At 39.4% G+C, this 25728-nt stretch overlaps 1 protein-coding gene across 2 annotated transcripts in view; it reads right to left on the bottom strand.

Annotated features, from left to right (window-relative positions):
- Positions 1 to 4557: 4557 nt before the first annotated feature.
- The window catches only part of TPH2 (tryptophan hydroxylase 2), a 52115-nt gene continuing 30944 nt past the window's right edge, over positions 4558 to 25728 (bottom strand). Inside the window, exons 9-11 of one of the 2 annotated variants that reach the window (XM_040553439.1) lie at positions 12943 to 13038; positions 5474 to 5607; positions 4558 to 5385 (exon numbers count right to left, since the gene is read on the bottom strand). In XM_040553439.1, the coding sequence (XP_040409373.1) occupies positions 5211 to 5385; positions 5474 to 5607; positions 12943 to 13038 (405 nt within the window). In that variant the 3' untranslated portion in view covers positions 4558 to 5210. The remainder of the gene's footprint in view (positions 5386 to 5473; positions 5608 to 12942; positions 13039 to 25728) is intronic. The other variant, XM_040553448.1, reaches the window with a different exon arrangement.

Genomic DNA, 25728 nt, shown 5'->3' with positions numbered 1-25728 from the left:
TTTACGACTACATTAAAAAAATGTCCATCTGAATATCCATCACCCACTTGCATTTTAAAGCATGTGACTATGTAACCCATTTGACATTTATTTCACCTGAACAGTCCACTCTGGGCCAAATCCCAAGAAGATGTCAGCACTTATTTTTTTGTTTCATCTTAACATCTCAGCTGTTGGCATAAAAATATGAATTCCTATTCTTAGGTGTTAGAGTGCCTTTTTAAACTAAACTTAGTTGTTGCAAAATGTTCCAAATAGACATCACTGAATTCCGATTATGTTGTATTTACTTACCCTTTCTCTACAACCAGATACGAAATGAAACAATAGACATTTCGTGGAATATTTCAACCTAGCAGAATATTATTTAATCTCCAAGCTCAATTCATTTACAGGAAAATGCCAACAGGGATGCCGAGGACATCTCTGCAGCCTTCACTATGCCAACTAGAGGAACTTGTCACTAACAAATATTTGCTAGTACAACCACCTCCTAGCTCCATGTCTTAAATGTACTTCAAAGTCCGGCAGAGAAATCTGTCACTATTGACCTATTTTTCACAGAGAATGTGGGAATTTGCCTGGTGATACATCTCCAGAGATTAAGCAACTGATCCCACAAAGCGTAGGCATTACATAGCGATACCAGAATTACTCCCTTTGCAAACGATTTGGAAATATGATAATAGCTTCTAGTGAGATAAAAGGGAACCTGCCATATTTCTAAAAAGGCACAGACTGTCCTGCTGAAACAATAAAAGAAGTTACCAGCTTGGGTCAGAAAGCTGATTTCCTAGATTAAAGAGTGCTGCATTGATCCTTACCCGACCCTTAACACGACACTGGGCCGAGCAGCAAATGTGGGCCCCAAGTTCCCCGGCCAGCTACATCAGGGGACCGAACCAAAGCTCCCTTCTGGAGCACCCCAGTGGGTTTCTTTTCCTTGGAAACCAGGGGGTTAGGGAGAACAGATGGCTCCAGGCCCAAATTTAACCACCATACCAGGTTGGTGCGTGGCTGGAGCACTCAGGCTCAGGAGCTTGAAAGAGCTCCAGGCTCTCCAGATTGTTCAAAGGGAGCACAGTGTAACTGACAACCCAAACACAGGCACGGATAGGATGAAATATGCATTTCTGCTTTGTTTACAAAGTTGAGCAGCTTTAAACCTCGTTCAGAAAAAAGGACAAGTGCTGGTTGCTCACTATCAGCCTTCTGCCTCTGGGTAGCTGCAAGAAGCAGGAAACTCACACACAGAGCTCTCTCAGACGGCCTATGAGCTTAAAATAGAGCCACGAGTCACCACTGGAGACTGCACTCAGATTGTTGATCCTATTCATCCCCTAAGAGGAGACGGAAAGATGAAGAACCACTCTTCAGGGCTGGTCTGAGACCACAGGAGCACGCAGGGATGCCTGTGATGTGCAGCTGCTCCACAGCAGTGGCCGAGGACCATTACTGCTTTTGTAGGCCGCCCGGAGCCTTTTTATGAGCAGCCTGAACCCTTCTCCGGGCAGCTGTTGTAAGGGACTTCAGGATACCATACAGCTCATCCCCTGGGCTCAAGGCAGGACCGACTGTGCGAATACCATTCCTGAGAGAGATTTGTCTAAACTGGTCTCTTAAAAACTGACAGAGGCCTTCCTGTCTCCCTAGGCAATCTGTCCCCCAAGTTTCCCTGTCCTCACTGTTACAGAACTTGGTGCTCCCGTCTCGCAATTTAAGTCCATTAGTTCTCAAGGCCGGAGAACAGTTTGTCCCTTCCATTTCGCAGCTATTTCTCTGTGTTTGAAAAAGGTTATCATGTCTCCCCTCAGTCTCCTCTACTAGAAAATAAGCAATCCCAGCTTCCCAGCTGATCACACGGAGATCAGGCTGCTGCTGGCCGGTGAGAGCTTTCAGCAGCTGCTGACTGGGCTGGATTTGTACCAGCAGCCTTTAGGTGAACGCCTTCACCAGCTTCAGCTCCTGGAGCCAGGCTGCCCTTCCAAAGACACGAAACTTTCCTCTCTAATCCATTACAGAACATCAGTAAATATACATTACAGTACAGTAAGTTTCTGGAGTTTTCTCCATCACATTGGGATATCATAACAAGAAGAAAAAGACACCCTATGTCATGAAAGCATATCGAAGGCCTAAACTTAAAACAGCCTTCTAAACAGGTCCCAAGGAGTAGAGAGAGAAAACACAATATATTGTGTTAACACCTTCCCCACTCCATCCCCTCCACCGAATAAATGAAATGAAACACATGAACCATGTCTTGGCTTGCAAATGAAACTTGGTATTTGTATTTGCTGCAATGTCTCAGAGTGCTGTTTTTCATTTTAGACTTTGCATGGTAGTAAACACTGCAATGCTTTACATTCATTAAGCTCGGGCCCATTTACTCTGTGCAGGCAAAGCAAGAACATATATCTCAGACCCATAAAGCATCAGTTCAGAATTACACAGGAAATAAATGAGCCTAAGCAAGAAGTCCAATTTCCAGAGTCCAGCTCACTAAAGCTAAACAAGCACCTTAGATAAATATGGCCTATTTTAAATGAAACGTTAGTGTAATTTGATAACTGTCAATAATTCCCTCATTATGCCTAAATGAGCTTGTCATCCAAGGAGATTGCTGCATGGCTGATCTTAATTTGCTAATAAAAACTGCAGAGAAGAATTTCAGCTAAGCTGGAACTATTTGATTCATAAAAGTGCAATAGTGCACTTTTTAAAGCCTTCTTTCCAAGTCCCCGTTCCTGACTGGCTGAAGCCCAAAGCAAGTTTGCCCTGTAGCCTGTAAGAACACAGCTTTACTATGTAAGAACAATGAGCAATTGTCTCTCTAAATCACTATTATTCCTTAGCTCATTATATTTAATTTATTTTTAATCATCTTGTATAATAGAAATAAAATCATTGGATTAAGCATATATCTAGCAGCAGGAGCCCATTATCCTTTGACAATGTTCTGTTTCATTGACATTATATCTTCATTGTAGACAGTTTCCTTGCCATCGTTAGTCCTAAAATGACTATTGGATTTCAAGGGTTTCTCCCTAATCCATAATAAGATTTATTCGTTAACAGTACAAAACAAAACAAAGATATGCTTCTATTGTTTTATGTCTGTGGAATCCTTATTCTAAGCTATTCAGGCAAGTAAAGAAAAAATCCAGATATTATAAGTATTTTAAGCTTTCCTGTGTAATTCTGATTCAAAGGAAAATCTCAATAACTTTGCAAGCTTTGTATCTTTGTTACTCCTTGTGGTTTTATTTTACTTAAGCAAGCAACAATACTTTGCCAGATCTTGAATTAATTAAGTTCTACTATTCCTTGTACAATGATTTTTCAGACCAGCTAAAGCAAGTATCAGTTCAGTCCATCTCCTCCAGAAAGGGCTACAAGGGGTTCAGGGGATTCCATGGAAAGAAAGAGGGAGAAACTTCCAGGCCAAGGTTGCCAACGACTCCTCTGTGATAAGTACTAGATAATGGAGTCAGCACTAATGTCAGGAAGTTAAAAAACTCCTCCAGCATGCTGATCCCCATGGGATAATTCAACAGCTCTTCATTTGTAACAGTGGCAGTCACAGTTAAATCTAAAACTAGATTTTTCCACACCCTATTAACAGCAGAATTAGAATGCAGCAGGGACCATCCAGAGAAAAAAGCATTTTCTGTTATCTCATAGTTATCTTTGAGGAGGTAGCAGATTTCCCTATGAAAATTATCCTTATAGATTGCCTCTTATTTAAGGATGTGTTGATACTATCAAGTGGTGCTCTCTTTATGCTGAAATTGCTAGCAACTCTTAAGAGTATCTGCCTGACTCTTTCAGCTGGGAGAGCAGCTTCAATAGATATCTATTTTCCATATATGTAGACAAGCCATGACATTTTCACCCACGCTGACATGATCTGCATAAGCCATGTGGTTTCCATTAGGAAGGGTCCATACAGCATAGTCAACTCTCCATTATCTTGGCTAATAGGAGAATAGAATAACTCAGATAAAGGAAAGACATGCATAATTATTGCTTCCAGATAAGAGCTAGCTCAAATATTTCTATGCTGTGCTCCCCAGACAGAGCTTGTACTTCTGTCAGAGCTTGCTAACTTAGGGTTTATTAACTCAGGCATTACCTGCATCCATCTGGTACAAGCTAGGCAGCTTGGGTGTCTCTGTGATTTAATCACCCCACAAGTAATCTACTACCTGATAATCATCTTGACTATAATTAAATAACAACTTCCATATTCACCTTTTTATATGTACTGATATGATGTAGACTCAGTCATGCATGCCCATGCCAAGGTTGAATGTGGGATAATGAGGAAAGGCAAATTATGCATGAAATGCAATAGAGGACTATGCTCAAAGGGAATGCAGAAGGCACACAATGATGTAGAAGGGCTTTATATTCACATCTAACAACCTGGAATTAACACAGGCACTTCCACTCTTGTTTCCAGATAACCCCTGCAGTGGAAGTATGCTCAGGATTGTCACAGGTAATACATGTATGAACTACCACTACCTTTCTGCATGAATCGTCAGAGATCGGTTTGTTTGTTTGTTTTTATTGTTTTGCAATTACTCAGCCACATTGAACATTTGTCAGTTGTAAATTCTCATAATCTGTAACCTCTACAGACCTTTTAGTACTATTACATAGCCTTCCTGATCTCTGCATTGGTATATAAATTGTACTGTTCAGTCACAAGAGACACTCAGTTCTGTTACAAATATATGGGCAAAACACCATCTTCACCACTATAGAAAGAAATACAGATTCTCTTACAAAGAAAATGGAAAATGTTGCAAATACTTTTTTTCTGGATTCTTAGGGGAGGAAAGAGATTGCAAAGAAATAAACTCAGGCTTAATGAAATCAGCAACACCATTTCTTATACATCAAAGGGAATCATCTTAAGGAAACAAAACCATTGCCAGGCAAGCTTTTACTGTTGTACTTGTACACAACATTGTGTTGAGGAATTGCTGGTTATATTCTGCCACACTCCATGTTGAGTTTACAAACTAGCATTGCCTTGGTTAGTCTGCACTTTACAATTAGACAGAGCTACACAATGTTGCAAGCCACAGGCCAAGCTGAAAAGGGAAAATTAATGGGTTTGAAAAGTTAGCCATATCATATGATGTTACTAGACCGGCTACAGAAAAAGCAGCTGACAGCAAATCACAGTGCCACACATATCAAATCCCTAAGTATCTGTTCATTTTGCTTAATGCATCACATACAGTGTTTAGATCGCTGCGGAGGTCCTGGACAACATTTTCTATACTCCTGGTATCCTTCAGAATCTCAATGCTTTGCGTGTATGGATTGAAATACACAGAGAAGGGACGGTTGATTGATTTAGCGAAGTCCCTGAAAGAAAAAAAGAAAATTAACACCTTTTTTTTTCTACCACTAAAGAAGAGAAAATTAGATTTTAGAGTCAAGGGAAATAATTTACCTCATCTTTTCTTTGGCTTCTTCAAAACTTTCCGAAACAAAGTAAGCTTCCTGAAAAGTGGTGATAAGGCATTCTTGCAAACAGGTTGTCTTTGGATCGAATGTTTTCACCTTGGCCTTGTCAGAGAGAGCATGCTGCAAAATAAAACACAGGATCTGTTAAACCATATCTTGATACTGTTTTGTATCTGTACAACAGTTCATACATACAGCTTCACTGTGCTGTATGTTTTCCGTTAGTTGGTAGCCTCTCTTGTGTTACGTACGGTGGTCTTTCAGTGTGAATAGAACAAAACATTTGTTACTCAGAAAAACTGTTTTTAACAGTCATGTTCCCCCAAAAATAATTGATAAAATAATAAAGAACAGATTAGAAATCTACCTGCCATATAGGCATACACACCTTCAGATGTAAATGAGAAAGTCATAAAATAACCATTCCTGACAAATTATCTACAACTACAAATATGTATGTCCCCAAATGTTACTTAACTGGTAGAACTGATCATCTTGGTAGGTGAGTTGAGCCTGACCAAACCATTCACATAATCCGCATTACATTTTCAGGCCAAATTCACGTACTATTTTCCTGACAGTGAGTTTGAGTGAAACTATATATCTGAAAACCCATTATTTAATGCCCATGTATTGTGTGCTGATGAAATGCATTGCCCTCCCACTACATACACCTGAGTAATGATCATTGGTTTTAATACTGCAAGAAAAAAGGAACTAAAAAAAAAAAAAACATAGAGAGGTACAAAGCAGACACTAGGCAGATGAGGCATGAAATATTGCTGCCCAGAGAAGAGATTTCAGATTAGCCTTCATCTTTACATGACTGGCAAAAACCACTAGAAATGACATAGAGGTTTCAAAAACTGAAAATCTGGTACTGAGACATTTTAACAACAAAATTTATTTCTACCTCCTCCTTCCCCTTGGATACTCGTGTTAGCTTTTGGATCTACTTTAACTCTTAGAACACATACATTTTCATTCTCAGTGCTCTCTGTACTAAAGTACAAGGTGAGGAAGGAAAGCATATATAGGCCAACTTTTGCTAGGCCACTAATATCTATCCACAGGGAAGATGTGCATGAAAAGCACTGAGAAATGACATGGAGAGAGAAAATCCCTGAGATATGAAGGTGTCTCTTATTTCTTTATTTTTATTTCTGCACGGACATACTTTACAGCAGAGTAAAGTATTAGCCTTGAGGTATTCACCACTGTTTACGTGAATTCTTCTTGCTTATGCTCATTTCTAAATCCATGTGAAAGGCTCTGAAAATATCGCACTAGTCAGTTCTCAACCTGCTGTTGCCAAATAACAGGACATAAAACTGAAACAAGAACCTCTTCCTCCCACCCTCTCTCTCTCCAAAAATAAATACATGAAAAATTAATGCATGGTATCTTAAAATGTCAGGGAACTAACTTTCTTTAGTACATGTACCATCTCCTTCTCACAAAGTTTGCTGTTTCTAGCCAGCCATCAGTTAAACAGGTTTGAAAACAAAAATCAAAAATGGTCTACGTCAACCAGCACCCTCTTCTAAATCGATTGCAGGAACAGCCTCACCCTGACACTATTTCCTTGTAGAGCCACGTTGTGATCTAGTACCTGTAAATGTAGGCATTTACCTCCTTCCACTGAATTGAATTTGTTTGTCTTGACTGGAATTATAATAAGCTCCCTGGGTTAACCACGGATAATAGTATCTCCTCTTAAGTGTCTCTGTACTTTCAGATGGGACCTGATGCTTCAAATGTCTAAAGGACAAAGTTTGAAAACTCTGAATGGAGTGAGTGAAGCCGTGTGTAGGAAATCAAGAGAGTGCTACTGGCTATGCTTTCTTAGGAACTGAATTAGTAGGTGACCACTTCTGGCACATGGATTCTTTCCTGTACTGTGACAGCTTGAACAGAGAGAGTGTCCCAGTTCTTTCTCCTCTTCCCCTCACAAATGGCCTCTGCTGGTACAGGTCCACTCCTTGGACAGAAATATGGTGAGAAGGTGAGAAGGGATTCTGCAAAATCACAAACAACTGCTCGAATCACTGAGCCCTCGTTACATGAAAGGATAGAGTTTAAAGAGAAGCAAAAGCTAATTCTTTATCACAGTAGATATCCTCTGAGAGGGCATTTCTGGTTCTTCTTCTCAGATTATCTACATGAAATGTCTCCTACTTTGTGGATCCTAGTGTAGTTTGTGCATGAACAGAGCTGCTGCTTCCAAAGCAACTCAGATGCGCAGACACCAGGAAACACGCAGTCTGGAAACAGACAGTAAAAAATTCTGACATGCCTTCCAAGTTAGCTGAGACCTGACCAATTATTATTGTTAGGATTGCAGTTTTGGAATTAAGTACCTAAATTCTGCTGAATTCCCACCTGAGATACATATTTCCCTTCTAGGATATGGCCTTTTGGCTCCTGGATCAATCAGGCATTGTCATGATGATCAGAGAAATGGGAAATATCCTGCAGTTCTTGATAGTGTTTTGAAACTCTGCAGCCCGGTGTCTGTAAAGTCTACTACTGACTTGGTGTGCTGACACCATCAATGCCATTCAGCAACAGAACACAGGCTGCAGAAAAGCCTTCATACAGACCATAAACTGCTTAGCGTGAACAAGGATGGCTGGGACACTGACTCAAAGCTGAACTAGAGGCTTTTTTTCAGAAACATTACAGTGCTTTAAAATGTTGCTCCTTGGCACTCTCAACATTGTGAAGTCCAGAATCTAAACAACAAAGAATTTTCACCTGGTGAGTCCAAAAGCTTTTAAGACCTGAGACCTGTATTTTTCTAATGAATGCCATTCCTTTATGTTTTGGTTGGACATACAGTTCTTCAGTGAAATCAAATGCCTAAGTATCTAATACAGATTTCTCCATTAGAAATCTCTTAATTTATCCACCTTCATGAGAAGTCAAGGATATTGATAATATGGAAAACAGCCTTCAGTCAAAAAGAACATCTCACCGCCTTGTGGGTTTATGATAACAACTGTCTCTTAACGGCCCACTCACACAAGTTATAATGCTTATGTTAATAAAGTTGTTGGTGATTCTCCTTCAGTTTAAGCAACAAGAGTTTGGAGTGAAACTTCCAAGTGGATTGTCACTGATTCCCAGGAAAAGCAGCAATGTTAGAGTATGGGATATCTCAAGAATTAGGCAACTATTTCTTCCTATTGGGAATAAGCATAACACTACAGAAATGCCTCCAGTCCCACTAGATCAAAGACTAAGAAAGCAAATCAGGTAGCTAACCACAGGTCTCTAGGACCTAGGATGTCTCAGGTATCTGTACAGGGATGGAAGCTATAGCACAGGACCTAAAGACCTATAAGTTTCTGAAATGCCAGCTGGAGAGCTGGTCAGATGTACTAGGGCATCTCAGACAGCACCAGGCATTTACATGGAGCAACCATCAATCATTTCCTAAATGACAAATATCACTGACACATGAAAGATCAGTTTTGTCTGTCATTTCTCCTTTGCATATAAAAAAAATGAATGTAATAATATAAATTCAAGATTTTTGGTTTCACCAGAACAGAAGGAAAAAAATAACTTCAGCTAGCAAGGGGTAAAGTTGAGACGAGTTATAAATACTGCACTGTCTGAGGATGACAGCAGGGCAGAATAAGAACACTGGTGAGAAGTTGCCTGTGTGCCAGCACTGGTTTTATCACCTTGCTGTTCTGTGAGAGAATACAGTCTCAGAAAACCTGGTCTTAAATGTTATTCTGCTTATGCTTTTCAACATAGGACACTCCCAGATTTGTGACCTGACTTTAACAGGATTTTTTTTTTATATTGTCAGGGTAAGTTTTATATATTTTTTAGACAAACAGGAAGAGAGTCTCAATTTAAAAAGAGCCCTATAATGAGCATCTGGGATCCAGGAATTTTCTCCATCTTCATATTCTTCAGAAAACAGATCCGAACCTTGTATTTGAGACCTTTTGGTTATAATGGCTGATATTGCCTCCTCTTAACATAAAACTATCATTAAAACAAAACATGACTGGATATTGTATTTGACTCCAAAAAAATCTATACAGAAAGACTTGAAGTCCACTTCTCTGTTAAATATAGAAGCATATAACAGGGATATATGATGATCTACAGCCAACTGAAGTTAATAGGAAGACTTCTTTAATCAAAGAGTTCAAGAGAGCATCATACAAACTAAATGGATTAAAATTTCCAAAGACATTTGGACTGCCTTTTAGAAACAGTTTTAATAATTGAAATGTACATTATTTCTGCCTTATCTCTAAGCCCTAAATATATACTGTATAATAGCGTTAGCTAGAGTTAACCTGACTGTATTAGGCAGAACATTTATAACTACTTACTGTATTATTCTTCCCCCCCCCAGGCTTCATTTTTAATCTTCTCTTTCTCCTTATTTTGTTGTGCTTTTCAAATTTTCTGCTTGATGTTTCCACAGCATGCACATGAGGAGTTGTATTTTTCAGTATCTGAAAGTTGAAGTCTAAATACTGAGTGGGGAAAAAAAATGAAGGAAATCCTATATTGATAGGATGGTGCCCACATTTCTCTAGCTTTTAGTTCTTCTTTGCTAAAGCTGTTGACCAGATTTGCAGAGTGGAACAGTGTAATATAGAAGCAGGGATGACTGAACAAGCCCTTCACTCATCTGAAACGCCCAAATCCTGCTGGCCCCTTCTACCCTGCAAATACTGTGACTCAGTTATTTCTATAAATTTCTAGATATTATTTCTAAAATATCAATATTAATATCAAATTAATATTTATATCAAATATCCGTAAAATCTAGATAGCAAAATTCAACAGTGAAATAAGATCTACCTTCCCAGTGACAAGGATAAATAAATATTTTACCTTCATGGAGGGGACTGTGGGGACAACAGTTGCTGTTGTCTTAAGAATGGCAGCAGTTATTTCTAAAAAGACTTCTTCCCTCTGACTTCTGTGGGAAGCATGGGGGCTGTACACATAGTCAGGCTTCACGGCCATGCAATCTGGTGCAGATTCATCCCCATCCACCACAGGAATAGCTAGCATTGTTCACATAATTTTCAGAGCAATTGCTGCCATCCATTAGCATTTCAGTTACAATCAGGATATTGGTATCATCAGAACCTCAACTACAGTCTACTACATTAGCATTATCTTTCAGGTACCTTCAGATCAAGAAAGAAACTTTCCCTCCTAGTGGATGCTTGGAGATAAAGCCAGAGGTAAGGGAGGTTGCTTTCCCACGAAAGGTCAGAGACCAGCAATGGCTTGATGCAAGGCTGTGCAACAGTGCCCTGGGGTACCCAGGGATTCTCTTTCCTGAGCACCTGGCTGACATATCTTGTTGACAAGAAGCACTCTCAATGCCAGGTTTCTGGTCTAGAAAGAGCTTCTCCCTTGGTCAGATTAGAAGAAAATATAGTGGTTTTTTTTCATTTTGTTTTCCCCCTTACATTCTTTTCTACCCTAGAGCACAGTCCCACAAAGACTGTCTGGACATTTTTTACCTTATCAGTTTCTTTATGGATACTATGGGTACTCTTGGTATGGTGCACTGTACCTGCAGTGCACAAGTGCTTAGTCTCTCAATAACTGAAATGTTTTAGTCTAACCTAACTCCCTGTGATCAGTGTATTCAAGATACGGGTGAAATTTAATAGCTTATGATACACGAGAGGTCAAATCAGATGATTCGATATAGTCACTTCTGGCTTAAGATCTATGAAATATATACACAGTGTAATAGAAAAGTGTATAGTATCATTGATTTATGGCAAAATTATTATGATATACGGCCTTACCTTTGAAGCCAATCAGTACAGTCCATTAAGGTACACATGATTTAATTTTTACTGTTACTTTTCAAAAGAATTATTCTTTGCATTTATACTCTGAGATTATTGCTGAGTGATGAACACAGAATTGGGATCACAGTTAAGATTGCTGTATGGTAACAGAATGTGCACACTTGACAAGAATAATGTGTTTGTTTATAACACTGATGGTGTAAGATTTATTACGTTCTTGACTATCCATTTCCTTGTTTTTATGCTTTAGATTTTGTAAGTGATGTGATAGGTATTTTCAGGGTCATCACTTAATGGCTGTAACTGTTAGTTTAAATAAAGGGCCTGATTCTCTGCAGAATCCTGCACTGAGTTTGGGGCTCAGCTCTGGATGTTGTTGGGCCAGGGGAAAACAAGTGGGACGTATTCATCTGCTTAACCGTCTTTGCACTGTGGAGATACAACATTTCCATGCTGATGCTGAATGCTTCTGTGGCTGAAGTATGCACTGAACTGAGAAAAACTGTAATGAAATCAAATTTAAAAAAAAAAAAACACTGGAGAAAGTTATTTTCTTTGACCTTTTTTCTATACATTTCTTTTAATCCCTTTCTGCAAGCTTGCTAATAAAAGAATAGTAATTTGACTACTGAGCTTCACAATTAATATTCTCAGTTACAGGTAAAACAGCAAAAAGAGACTGAGGCACTTCTATTACATTGCCAGGTACTTCACTGAAAGCTGGCCAGCGGAGGTGGGAAGATGCTTAAATGCAAATAAACAACAGATATATTGCAAAACAGTTTGTAAGCACTATTCTATATATGGTTTCTGAAACCAACCTTTTAGAGGAAAAGCCAAGAGTTCATCTGGGTCCCAGAGCAAACATGGCATTCCTCCCCCTCCTTCCCCTCTCCTTCCCCTTCCCTCTCATCTTGCTGAGAGACATGTATTACATCTCAAAACATTACAATTGTGACAAAATACCTGTTGCTTGTTCACTATGTTTACTATGCATGAAAAGAGGCAATAAATGATCCACTACAACTACTCACACCATGCAAAGTTAAACACTTTTGCCTTTGTAAGAATAGTTCTCTATGTATTGCGACATAGGCACGTACCTCAAGTCTAGCATGATCTTTTATGCATTCCTTAATTCTAAATACAACTAATCTACTGAATCAGTACCTTAATAAATGCTGTTGCTTTAATATCAATAACAAATCCATTGAAGTATTTTGGATTACTTACAACAGAATTGTGTCTGATTGCAAAATAATTTTTTTTCACCTACTAAAAATGTACACGTCTCTTCTAAGCAAAGCTTTCAGAGCAGAGAACACCCTTAACTCTGAGCCTCCATTTACAGGAAATGCAAGTGTCTTGTGGGCTTTTTTTTTTTTTTAATTTCAAACAGAAATAAATGTTGTAGTTTGTTGTTACTTTGGTAATTCAGTCCTTACAAATCCATTTCATGCTTCAAATGCCAGCTGGTACTTGAAAAAAGGATTCTGGTCAATAACACATTTTAAAAGAAAGCTTTTTATCTTGAGAACTTTAACTGTTATTTGCAAGTCAAAATATTTACATCCAACTATTATTTTATTATTATTAAAAGAAACTTGATTGTCCTTAAAGGACATACCAACCAACATACCTTTAGTTCTCCGATAGAAGATAGAAGTCCCGCCCCATAAGCACGTAGCTGTCCTTCTTGTTTGCAAAGGCCAAATTCAATCGTAAAAAAATAGCACTGTAAAATACACAGAAATACAGATATATGCAGTGTAGATGCAAAAAAAGCATTTCAGCCAAGACAATTGGCACTACAGTCACTTGATTGCCCCACTTCTTCAGAATTTCATGCCTTAACATAGATTCTGGTAAAGTATGTTATTACCACCAAGTATTTTAAACATCCTGTTCTGCAGTAAGGGAGCTTTGCCCAAAAAATGTGAGATTCTGTTTTCTTCTGAGCAACAAGGCACTTGACAGGGAGAGCCAGTTAGGAACAGACAAGCAAGAGCATTTAGGTATCAAAGACGCAAACAGAAATCTACAGAGATTTGTGAAATAGATAAGGTGCTTTAGAAGAAAATCCTACAAGGCACTTGGTCTCCCTGCCTACAAACTTCTGAAGATTTCTGAGATCTAGTTCAGAGCACTCAAGTTTAGCACATATTTAAGTGCTGTCTTGAGTTAGAATAAACATACAAAAGTGCATAAGAGCTTTACTGAGCCAATGTCTTAGTCCTCACTAGATTTTACTCTGTCATAAAATGAAGAACCAATATGCCATTTGGCATCTTGAATGACAAAGAAAATTATATTCAGGCTAGTGAGTTCACTTGGCTCATCCATTACAATTATTTTCTAGGTCTATATTCAACCAACATAACTAGAAGGCAGGTAACATATCTGAGCTGATGAGAAATTGTGAAGGAGGTTGGCTAGATCAGCATAACAGTAATGCATCTAACTTTGCTGTGTTCACCTAACAAAGTGAAATGTTAGAGAGACAGTAAAGAGTACAGATAGTCCAGTATCTGCTAAATACAAAGGACAATCACATCTGCTCCTTTGGTACTGAGTTTTAGTTGGTTTTATTATGACACATCAAGATGGCTTTTTGATGTTAGATCAAAAAAATGAGATTGAGTTAGTAACTATTTCTACATATGAAGGTTGGGGAAGTTAGAAATCAACTTCTACAAAAATATAGCATACACATATACACACACATTTATTTTTGTGTTTGTGTGTGCATTTATTCGATAATTTCAGTATTTGTGTACAGAAATACAACTCTGCTGAAACTAAGAGCCTTACATGCTTTTGTATGAAATTACAATTTAGACTACAGTTTCATTTAACTATGTAGCAGGTACTGTGGGTGAAGCTTATATATATTTGCAGGTTTTTTTTAGGATAAACTTCAACACAGCATTTGGTACTAAACCTTGAACTTTTCTGAATATCTTAAAAATAGACCCTAAGCAGATGATTTTATTTATTTATTTGCCATTTCCCACTTTTCTTATAAACCCCACTCTTTTAGGCTGAATCTCCATCCCTAATGCAAAAGAGCAGTAATTAACAGCTCTTTTAAGTTCAACAACAAATGTTTAGAAATTGAGAAATGATTCATTTCTCTGCCTCTCATAAAAGTTCCTGTAGTGCCACTGATTCACCCAGTACTACATAGAAATGCATGATAAAAAAAGAATAAACACCACGAACCCTGTTTCTGATCTAAACCTGCTAGACCGGGAAGAAGGAAAGGTTATAGTGACTTAAGATGTCTTTAGTGAGGTTCCACCACAGCAGTCAAATCACAGATATCCACGAGAAGAGGTGAAAGCACAACATTGTCAAACAAGAAATCAAAGTTCCACCTCTGACTTTGCTATTGACTTGGGTAAGCCAAGATGGAACATAATTGTTCATTAGCAATTAGATGATGTCATCACTTAGAGGAAGGCCAAGGCAACTGCTTTCCAAAAAAGACATCTCAGGAACAAACAACCAGATGCACAGAATGACACAGGCATCACTGTAGGACTTGAGTGAAGCTAAGACACCTGCCACCACGGAGAGAGCAAATTTAGCTTCTTTGCCTAAATATTTCACTAGAAAAACCTTTGGGTGGGCTACAGCTCTGGTTCCGTACATGACGACATTGTCAGCAATGAAATGCTCAGCTATATGCTTAAACCCCACTAGCATCTTTGAATTATCCCCTTCAACTCTCTTAAAAGAACCAAGGTGTTAGTAATTTTTACACTATGAACAAGAACATCCTGATAGACATGCAGCTGTACTGGGCTCCTCATAAAACACCATGATCACAGTCATTTTCATTCTGAAAACAGACAACAGCTAGAAGGGGGGAGTCTGCTGTTTTTCTATTATAGATCCACCATGGTGGCCATAACTTTGTCCCCGTAAGTGGTCCTGAAGAGGACCAAATGAATATCCTGCTGAGAACGCCCTCTCAGCAATCTGCAACGCCAGTGAAGGGAGGTAGAGAAACGCTCTCCACTTTTCTGAAGATGGGCATTAATGGGGAAGGAAGAGGCAGAAAGTGAGGAGATATAAAACGAGCACAGGAGAAAGCAATCTCTGCTGCCCAGGGGTAGGGTGTTCACATGACAGAGGCAGACATCAATTTCATTTCTCCCTTGATGGCTAAACAGAGCATAATGAGATAACTTTTTTTTAACTTACGTTGCAAAACTATTAATATTATTATAAAAGGGAGCCATATTTATGAGTCAATACTTGCTTCAATGTTGATAAGACATGCACTCTCAACATATCTAACCTAAATAGCATGCATACAAAATGACCTGATGATAAAACCCGACTGCCTACTACTAACCTGTGGTATTAAGCTACAATATTAAGAAGAGCCCTTCAAATGAAAAGCTGATTTTTTTGATAAATTTGCCATATGCAACAACTACAATTTCTACATTTTAAGAGAGCTCTATTTAGCTAAGGAAATGAGAATAGCACACCCAATGCTGCCATCTTCAGCTCATTACTCAGAAATACATGACTCCCCCCCACCCTCCCACTCACACACAGCCACCCAGAGGAGGCTCGGTGCCTTGTGAGACTCAGCAGGCTTTGGAAAGCCATGCGGTCAAGTCTACAAACACTGGAACATGTTGATGAGGAGGTTAAATATTAACTATGTAAAGACCTTTTTTCTTTTTCTTCTTTTAATAGACTGGATGCATACCCACTATATACAAATACCCACTCTAGGCCTCTCTTTGTATGGAGCAACGACAGTAACTGTAGTTACTGCTATACACGTATATTATACAGAGGATAACTGCTACTGCAGTTGGAGTGACTGAATGAAGTAACGGCTGTTTAGATGAACAGAATTGTAAAAGCCTTCCCTGAAGGCAAACAGCTGATAGTTACATCATCATTATGTGTAGACTGGTGAACGTAAGCACAAATGGGGATATTCAGGCCTTCGTGTTCTGATTTAAATCTTTGACCTCTCTCTGGCGTACTCAAAACACTGAAATTACAGCTTTCTCCCCATCCTGCAGCCCCAAACACATGGCTCCTCTACAAGCTACATCAGCATCCTGTCTTCTCCCATGACTTCCAGTTCTACTTCATTTTTGGAGTGAAATACAGCTTGCTGCATCCTACAGGTGGGCTCCTGGAGTTCTGTAGGGTTCAGTACCAGATGCTCTCCCTTCTCCTCGACTGTCCTCTTGATCCCTTCATTCACTCCCTTCTCTACACATCATCTTCTCCACCCCCACCCCCAAACTACAAGACCCCCAAAAGTCCCATGCCTACAGTTCACTGCCCAGAGTTTTCCTTCTCCTCGTACACCAACACTACCTTAAGCCCTCTGCTCCAGTTTACCACCCCATAACAGACAACGTAAAGAAACAAACATATTTAGTGGCCACTAAGAAGCTCCAGAATTACGCTAAATACAACAGATTATGTTGGCTTTTTCCACACTAGTCTCTTTCAAGTACTCTTCTCTCTTCCTCCTTCTATTCACCTCCCTTCTCATACTTAGAAAAAGATTATTATTTTATAGGAGTACAGATAAACTTTTGGTGCTTCCATTCACAAGTCTTTCTGCATACATTTACAGCAGCAATGAGAATGGCATTGCTTAACACTCCATGGAAGTTCTCGGCTAGCACAGGAACCGGTCTTCTTAAGCAGTGATATGATCCAGTTCATGCTGAGATCAACACGAACAATAACATTCACATCCATGGACAGCAAATCAAACTGGAAAATGCAGGTCAAGGAAGAAGAAAGTCTAATATTTAAAGCAGGAAGATAGCAGCTTCCTGCCAAAATAACCATCGCAAACAGTGAGCCACAACAACAGCAGGATGATGCAAAGGAGTAGAAAAGATGTCTTCCTATCTTGTATAAATTCTGTAATTCTTGAAAAGCCCTCCACTAAAATGCCTTTCTGTTACCCAAATGACCAAAGATGAAAAATTAAAGTGTCAAGTGAAGGATTAAAAATATTTTTTTTAAGTTAAGAGACACCGATGTCACGATGAAGACTGTACCAGGAGGTGATGCAGTACGAGATGTTATTTTAATTTATTTCTCTAATCTAACTGAAGTATATGAATGATAATTTACAGTCGTGCTCATGAAATGCTTCCTACACGTGGGTTCAAAAAGGCATAAATAGATCCATGGAAGAAAAACCTATTAAGTGCTATTACATACTAATACAGCAAGTCTCTTCCTTCAGAATCCATGAACCAATTGGCCACTGCCAACTACAGCGCTGTACCAGGAAAATATCACCACTGTAGTCTTTAGACCTACCCTGTTCTCCAGACATCTACAATTGACAAGAAAGAGAGAGAACAAATCATGTCCTGGCAAACTCCAAGTTTCCTCTCCATGGAAAACACAATGTCTATTCTTCACGCTCACACACAGTCTTGCACTATAATCCAGGCTACCAAAACAAGAAAAGGTTCAGTTACAGACATGACAGCTAATAAAAATATATATATATATTCAAGTTTATATAGAAATTTGCAAAGGTAGAAAAGAGGTCTGGTAATTGCAACTCTCCACATCTGACTGGTTTTGAAGATTTTTTTCAAATCACTCCTCAACATCATTTTGCATTTGGGAATCTCCCTCCTGGGACCTGTGCAAAGAGCTTGTGCAGGCTGTTGGGTGCTAATGTCACAGACTCAGTACTTCAAAATCTGCCTTGTCCGTAAAAAGACCCTTCAAGCCATTCCTTTTCACATAGGTTTCTTATGGTATAGCTGAGAGAGTGATATTTGTGTTCACTTGGTAAGTTTCAGTATGATGAATAATGAGATTTCATCTGTTCCCTAAAAAGATGTTCTCAGGATGAGCACTGGGAACACCAGCCGTGGTCAAGAGCTGATTCACTTGCACTCCTTGTCACAAAGGGCAAGAAGGAAGGACTGAGTAATTGCATGACTGCAAGCACGTCATATGGACAAGAATATTCACCACTTCAAGAACCGTTAATGGGATGAGGATAGAGCCCCAAGCTGACATGCAGCACCTGAAATAATCACTTGTATGTAAGTACAGATTTAATTAGTTGCAATGAAGATAGTACAAATACTAGTGTATGTAAATACTTACAAGACCAGTGCCAAATAAATATCCTTAAGGAAAAATCTTTACGTTCTTTCTACTAGATTTATGATTTCAAAGGATATTTGAATGGACTACTCTTAATTTAAACATGTGTAATATATTCAATAATTTGCAAAGATTAATTCATTTTTCTTTAGAAGAGAAGACCTTTAGCTTTAGCTTTAAAATTACTCACCTAGAGATTAAATCTCTCACATAGGTGTAATTATCTTGTAAGAGGATAGTTATATACAACTGAAAGACTATCAAAAATCCCTGTTAGAAATTAATCCTAAGAATTAATGAAATACAGGTGTTTTCTTCCCCTTGTAAAAGTTGCTCGGATTGAATGCAAATGTTGATTCAAAGCCATCTGTGACTTGTTTCTGCTTGCTTTCTTTATTCAGAGCTAGCACAAACAAATTTGTGAATTCTTATTTTTGCAATCTCCAAGGTATCAATAGCCACCAATAATAATAATTTTAAAAAGCTAGCATTCCACATTTGACCGAATTATTCAAAATTTGCAGCCTGTTGAGTAGTGTCAGTAATGCTCCACTACAAGAAACAGACAGATAAAACACAGGTAACCCAGGCAACTAGCCAGTACAGCCCAACATTGGCATCCAAACATCAAGCAATACCAGCTATTTGACAGCTATTCATGTGGGAACAGCATTGCATAAAAATGCAGGGAGATTTTTGAACAACAAATAAATCTCATGATGAGCTTGTGAATAGATCAAAAGAAGAAAAGAAGAAAAATTCAATGGATAAGTCTTTCATTATAGATGATTCGTCTACCTCCAGGAAAGGGAGTGACCCTATTCACAACCAACAGCATTTCTAAATAAGAAAACAAAGTTTAATTTTTCAGAGTTACCTTCTCGAAGTATTTTGTTTAGTCTGCCACTTTGAAATGTACTTAGGCTCACTGAAATGAGGTTTCCTTCGGGGATTTCAAAGTGTGTATATTTAACAACATTCTCCTTTTTCCCCTCATCTGACTGCTTTGCATTCAGACCTTTCACTAAGGGTGGGTGTTTGGAACAATCTTTTTATAAACAGAAGTTTGAGTAGATGTGGTGATGCTCATTAGAGCACTCTGGATTAGAAGCACACCAGCCTTCACATTTCTGTTGACAGCCATAGCACACAGCATCACTACATGCAAATTCCTCTAATGCAGTGGCTTGACACCTTTTGAGAAAGCATGCACTAAAGTTAGCATTGCGGGTCTTAACCCCTTGCGAATACTTTGAAATATGTTTCTTTTTTCAGGAGTTTCTGGAGAAAATCTCATAATGGTGACCAAAATAAAATCATAATCCTGAGCTTGCAAAGCAGAAACTGCAGCACAACCAACACAGCACTCTGGTGGCATCAGTGAGGAGGTAACTCTATACCACCCAACACGAGAGAGCTCACCCAAGGTAAGAAAATGGGTATGGTGGATGCCGACCTGCAGATGCAAATCTGTAGACCTGGAGGGCCTACTAGCACCTTTGTGTCTCTTGAGAGAATGTGTCCTACTGTCCATTCTCAGATATAGGAGACCTTCCTGCTACTCTGAAGAGAGGGCCAAGAGAATGGAGGGTGAAGCGCTTCTGGGATCTTTCCACTGCTGCTGCTCCAAAAGAAGCTAGTTCCCACAGAACTGGAGCCATTGGATATCCCACTCCATGTGTGAACTACTCCTAAATAATCCGAACTGAGGCTTGCTCTGTGCTGAGGTATTTGTCCACCTCTCTCATTTTATCTCAGTCGAAAACCTTGGAGACTCAGAGCTGCAGAACCAAGCACCTCAACGCTTGAGCAAAAAGAGTTTCTATATTCACGGTCTGACATTTCCTGTCAAGGCAGCCAAAAGCACACTCACCTCAACTTGCTTAACACTGTCAGAAGAATAATTCCTAATTTCTCCAATGTAATTAACTAATAGTGCTAAAGCTTAGTATTTAGCTAAGGAGATGAAACCATTGAAACTATGAACTGCTGCTTAGATCATTTGTTAAACATAAGGCATTGAAGCCCTAATGCTTTACCCTTCCTATTTCTCCTTCCCTTTCATTTGACTCTTATTCTGAAGAACTTCTAAAACCCGGAGTTTCAAAGCTTTATTAATTTCATATGGAGTTATTAAGAACAAATGATGTGCAATAATGAACCATTCCCTTTCCAATTTATTTTACAATATGCAATGTGAATTCATGTTCAGCGCTCCCTACAGTAGCTGACGTGAATATTTTCCCCTTTCTTTTTCAAGCTGTTGCTTCAAATTTCAGCTGTCGAGACCTTTCATGCAGTTAGCTCAAGAGGCACAATCAGGTCTTTCAACATGTTTGCTGGTCTCCAAGAAATACGGTTCTCTGAATTTCCAAAAAATTAAAAAAAAGGCTGGGTCAACATATGTCACTGCTGCCCACCCATAGTCTTCAGCCTGCACTGCTTCATGAGACACACCTGATCCACCAGGATCTTCACAGATTCACGGGCTGCAAGCAGAGACTGTCTTTAGGGCTCTGACATCCCTGTTTTCCAGATCTTGCGGTGCTGTTCTTTCAAATGAGGACTTTGCATTAACAAAAGCAAAGTAAGAACACTGTTAGTTTTATGCCTTGTTACAGGCAAGGACTGGCACCCTGGAAGCGCCCCCTCAGCATCTTGGCTCATACTGCAGCCTGGCCTGTATGACTCCTCTAGCAAAGGTGCCAGGGACTGAGTGACACGTTGGCATGACCCAAGCAAGTGCAGAATTTGGAACAAATACATGTACAAGAGGTCACTGAGACGTCCTTCACCTGCCAACATCCCCATCTTATGGGAAGTCATCAACCTAAGGACTGGTGCCCCAGTTCTGAAGTGCATTGCTTAGAACCTCCAGAGATGAGGCACGAACAATCTCAGATACTCTTCTTCATCTGACATTCAGGGCAAACATCTCTGCAAAAGCCTAGCCCAGGCCTCAAGAACAGTTTCCTGCATTTACCTGTGGACCTCAGCACTGGTCCAGCATCATTTCCTCCTCTCTAAAAGAACCATCTTCCACCCCCAGCAAGCAATCTCAGAAGGAGACTCAGAACAGAAGGTGTAAAGTTGTAATGCTCCCTGAAACATCAAGAAAGCCTCTTTGGACTGGGGAGGCATAATCTGTCCTTTTTTGCATACTAGAGTGCTATAAGCAAACTGTATAAGGAGAAGACTGGCACCAGAGCCTCTTCCACTCTTCCTATGAAAAGCTTTCGATAGACTGGCAAGATAAATCCATGGATTCATGAGAAGCAAAGCTGGAGCAACAAATCACAGTCCGGGCAGTCCTCATTTTATAAACAGAGAGCTTATTGAATCACTGCCCTATGTCAGTCCCCTGTCAGAATGAGTTACTGCAGGCTGCAAGGCCTCTTTAACAGCAATCCTTGGCCAGCCCAGAGACAGGCCCTCGGCATTCCCCTGGGGAAGGCACCAGGCACATGTGTTTCTCAGGATGCCATTCCCTGGAGCAGGCTGAATCCCACCTAATTGCCAGACCAATTACTGTGTATGGCAATTGCACTGCAGGGAGTGATGCAGACTCTCCGAACCTGCTGAGTGCCTCCCATGACATTTTAGCTCAGGAGGGATATGAGGTTCTTAAGTACATGATCAACAGCAGAAGTCCTAATGTATCTGCTAACGAGGAGAAATAATATCTCCAGAAAGAGAGCGGTCTCCCAGAGCTGGAAAGATCTCAGAAATTGGGCAAACTCTAGAATTGGGGGTGCAGAAACACACTGAAGAGATGGTGACAACTGGCCAATGCATTTTTCAAATGTTTATTTCAAGGAAAAAAATTTACTATTTCTTGGCAGTCATATCCACTTAAACATTTATTTGTAAGGAGAGGGGAAAAAAAAGAGGACTTCATTCCAAAAATAACAGCACACACGCTAATTTTCTAAACTTAAAAATAAATAAACACTTGTGTCTGTTTACTGAAAACTGATTTAATAACCAGATAGCTAAAATCTGTTTTCAAACATCACAGTTTCCAACAGCAACACTGCATTTAAACCCAATATTCTTTTAAACACATAAATGCAAGGGGACTCCCAAAAGCTTTTCTGGCTCTTAATGTATTTGCTTAACCTGCCTTGCACAAAAAAAAAATAAAAATAAAAAAAATAGTAGGCATCAGCACAAGTGCAAGTTCTATTCATGTCAAGCTGACAGATGGATCAAAGAAGAAAAGTAGCTCAGGGAATTTTAAATATCTATTAATTTTGCCACTAAAAATATATCCAAACTGGAGACGGCTTTCACAGCCTCAAACAAAATCTTTTTCAAGTACAGTTGAGTATCTCCTTGTCTCTCACTGATTTTAGGCTGTGAGGGCATGTAAAACGAATCTGTCATAACTACAGATTAGTCAAGTGAGTCACCACTGGGTTACCTGCCAGAAATCTGTAAATACACAGCAAATTATATGAATATGCATTCAGCAAGGTGGAAAAAAGGTATGCTAAGCAAGTATTTGTGAGCACAAATTGCAGATCTTCCCTGTACAGACAAAAGCACAGGCAGTTTACAGCAGCTCTGGCCTAGAAGTGACTTACCAAACGTAAAGGTCACTGAAACAATCATTAATGACCAGGCTTCCACTCATGTGCAAGGTTTCTGCTCTCATATAGGTACTGAATTCATTGCAGACGAATGACATAAGCTAATATGTTTCTTGAGAGTTGAAAAATTAATCCTATAAAGGTGTTTACATGCTTGAAACGTAGAATGTGGTGTAAGCTATAATGTTAACTATTTATATGGTCAAATTATACATTTGTAACAATTGTGGCCTACTGATTCAAGAAAGGGAAGAAAAACCTTTAGAAAAAGAGCAACATGTTTTATGGGAAAAAAGGATAACCTGGGAGCACCCACTCTTTCCAGCATTTCTTTTAAAAGAAATCCAAACTGTTTTATCTAGGGCTATTAGTGGGTACCATATTTTATCAATGCCACGATGACGATCTGCAGAAAGTTCTCCACAAAATACAGAAAATATAAAGCTTACAGATACAAACTGAAGTAAAATTATCTTGTCAAAACTAATGCTTTGTCTGAGGAAAAAAAAAATGACACCAGGATTGAACCAAAGAAATGGCCCGATTGGGGCAGGGAACTGCCTGAAGCAGCACTGTCATGGTGCTGCTCTGGTCACGTTGCCTATGACACCGTCAGGCACAGCTAGAATCAAACCAAAACAACCAAAATTATCAGATACAAGACCCTTCTCTGCAGACTTCTCTTTGGCTTCAACAGCACCCTGAGGTTTAGAGTATTTGCTTTAACTTCCCAAAATCATCAACAAAAACCCTTTATACAATAACACTCAAAGGCCTACCAGCCCTAAGAAGCACCTAAGTGAGTCTGAGGCATGCTCTACCACTTGCACTTGCCTTTGACAGAGACGTGCATGACTGTAAAACCACGTGCTCCCTGGAGTTGGCTTTTTTCCTGCAGAAGCCCATATTCTGAATAACGTTAATCTTTTGCTTGCCAAAAACTGTTAATTTTACCACGGCAAATCCTACCTCCATTTCCATGTGTACAACCATATTGACTTTCAGGGAGACCTACATGGAAATGTAGGTCTGTGGGCTAAACCCTGCCTTAACTCTTTGAAAGCAATGGCAAGCCTATCCTTGGCTTTCTGAGGTGTCAGGACTGGCCCTGTAATTAAGATATACTTACAAAAATATTGTCAGATCACCCAAAAATATCTGAATTTAAAACGTATGAGATCATATTCTATGCAGCACTCTGATGCCATTTGATAGAAAGATGACAACGGGCACAAGAACCACTTCAAAAGCTGTAGCACCAAGTAATTGAGCCCTCAGCATAGTTAGCTCTTTATGGGTAACAGACATATTTTGTCTTACTTCCCTACTTTTCTCTGAGCACACAAAGAAACTACTCAGGAAAATGCTTGTTGAGAGAACTAGACTGAATACATGTGATATGCTTAGTCCTCGAGCCTGTATCTAAAACAATTCAGATTAGCACAGTTGTGAATATTAAATTGGGATCTTTTCAGCTCTGCACAAACATGAATTTTTAGACTGTTTCCATAAAATGATAGTATTTGGGTTATAGATAGTAGCTACAAGTATCAGTGTCTTTCCGGAAGCAAAATCGTTTACTGAAGTACTCCAGACAAGCTAAAAGACAAGTGTATGGTTTGAGGACTTTGCTCATTACACATAATTAGTTTGATTTCTGCCTGAAAGCAGAATCTCCTGGCTTTCTTCTCCAGATGGTCCCACCAATCCTCGAGAGGAGGGCTGGGTGTGCAGGGCTGCAGCCACAGTTGCACTCCGCAGTGCAGCAGGGTGCTGAGATGCTTGAGCAAGGGGAAGCTGGAGCTGGCCCACCCCAACAGCATTCAGATCCTAGACAGGTAACCAGGCAGCTGCATTCATGGGGCTGATCCTAACAGGACTCAGTAGGGCCGGCCCCACATGCAGTCACCCAAACTTTTTTCCACAGCACTCCTCAGCTGCTCTGGCTCCACAGAAAGCATGGGTAACACTAACTCACCCATCTGGACACTCACAGCACAGACAATCCCTCGGTCCTAAGTGACACCTAAACACATCTGAAATTAGTTACCACGTGGTGGACTCCTTCACTTCCCCGCAATCCTCTTTCCTCTAATGCTTTTTTTTTCCCCCATTTTCTTTAAATATTCATTCCATAAGTTATGTGCTTTGCTAGTGGTTATTACCCAAAACACTTGTGCAATTGCTGCTCATTGGAAGCAACAATTTGTCCTCGTTTCATATTGTGTATAAAACACTCTTTATGCCCTTTTGTTAATATATTTCCTACTCTAGGTCAAAAGAGAAAAAAATATGAAAAAAAAAACCACCATCAATATTCGTAGATTGCTTCCATCTATTCCACAACCCATCTCACTTGGATGCAGCACTGAAGACCTTTGCTATTTGTGTGCATTCCTAAACTCTACAAATTCTTCCCAAGCTGTTTTTTGAGGATCACTTTCATCACTGTAGTAGCAGAGCACACATTCAGTATGAGCTATTGAAGTACCAGCAGAGATTACTATTGCAGAACCTGCAATTTCTTAATGAAAATGAAGTTGCTTCTGAAAATAAACAAATGTAATTAGCAAGCCAGTGCTGTGTGAAATGTGCACCATTCTCTTGTTAACCTATGTGTCAAAATGTATTACTTGTGTGCATGTAAATTTGCATTTGCAGTTCAGTAACCTCACAGATCATGGTCTAACCACTTT

This window comes from Cygnus olor, chromosome 1, assembly GCF_009769625.2.
Source record: "Cygnus olor isolate bCygOlo1 chromosome 1, bCygOlo1.pri.v2, whole genome shotgun sequence".
Taxonomy (NCBI): Eukaryota; Metazoa; Chordata; class Aves; order Anseriformes; family Anatidae; genus Cygnus; species Cygnus olor.
This window is presented reverse-complemented; position numbering and strand designations above follow the sequence as displayed.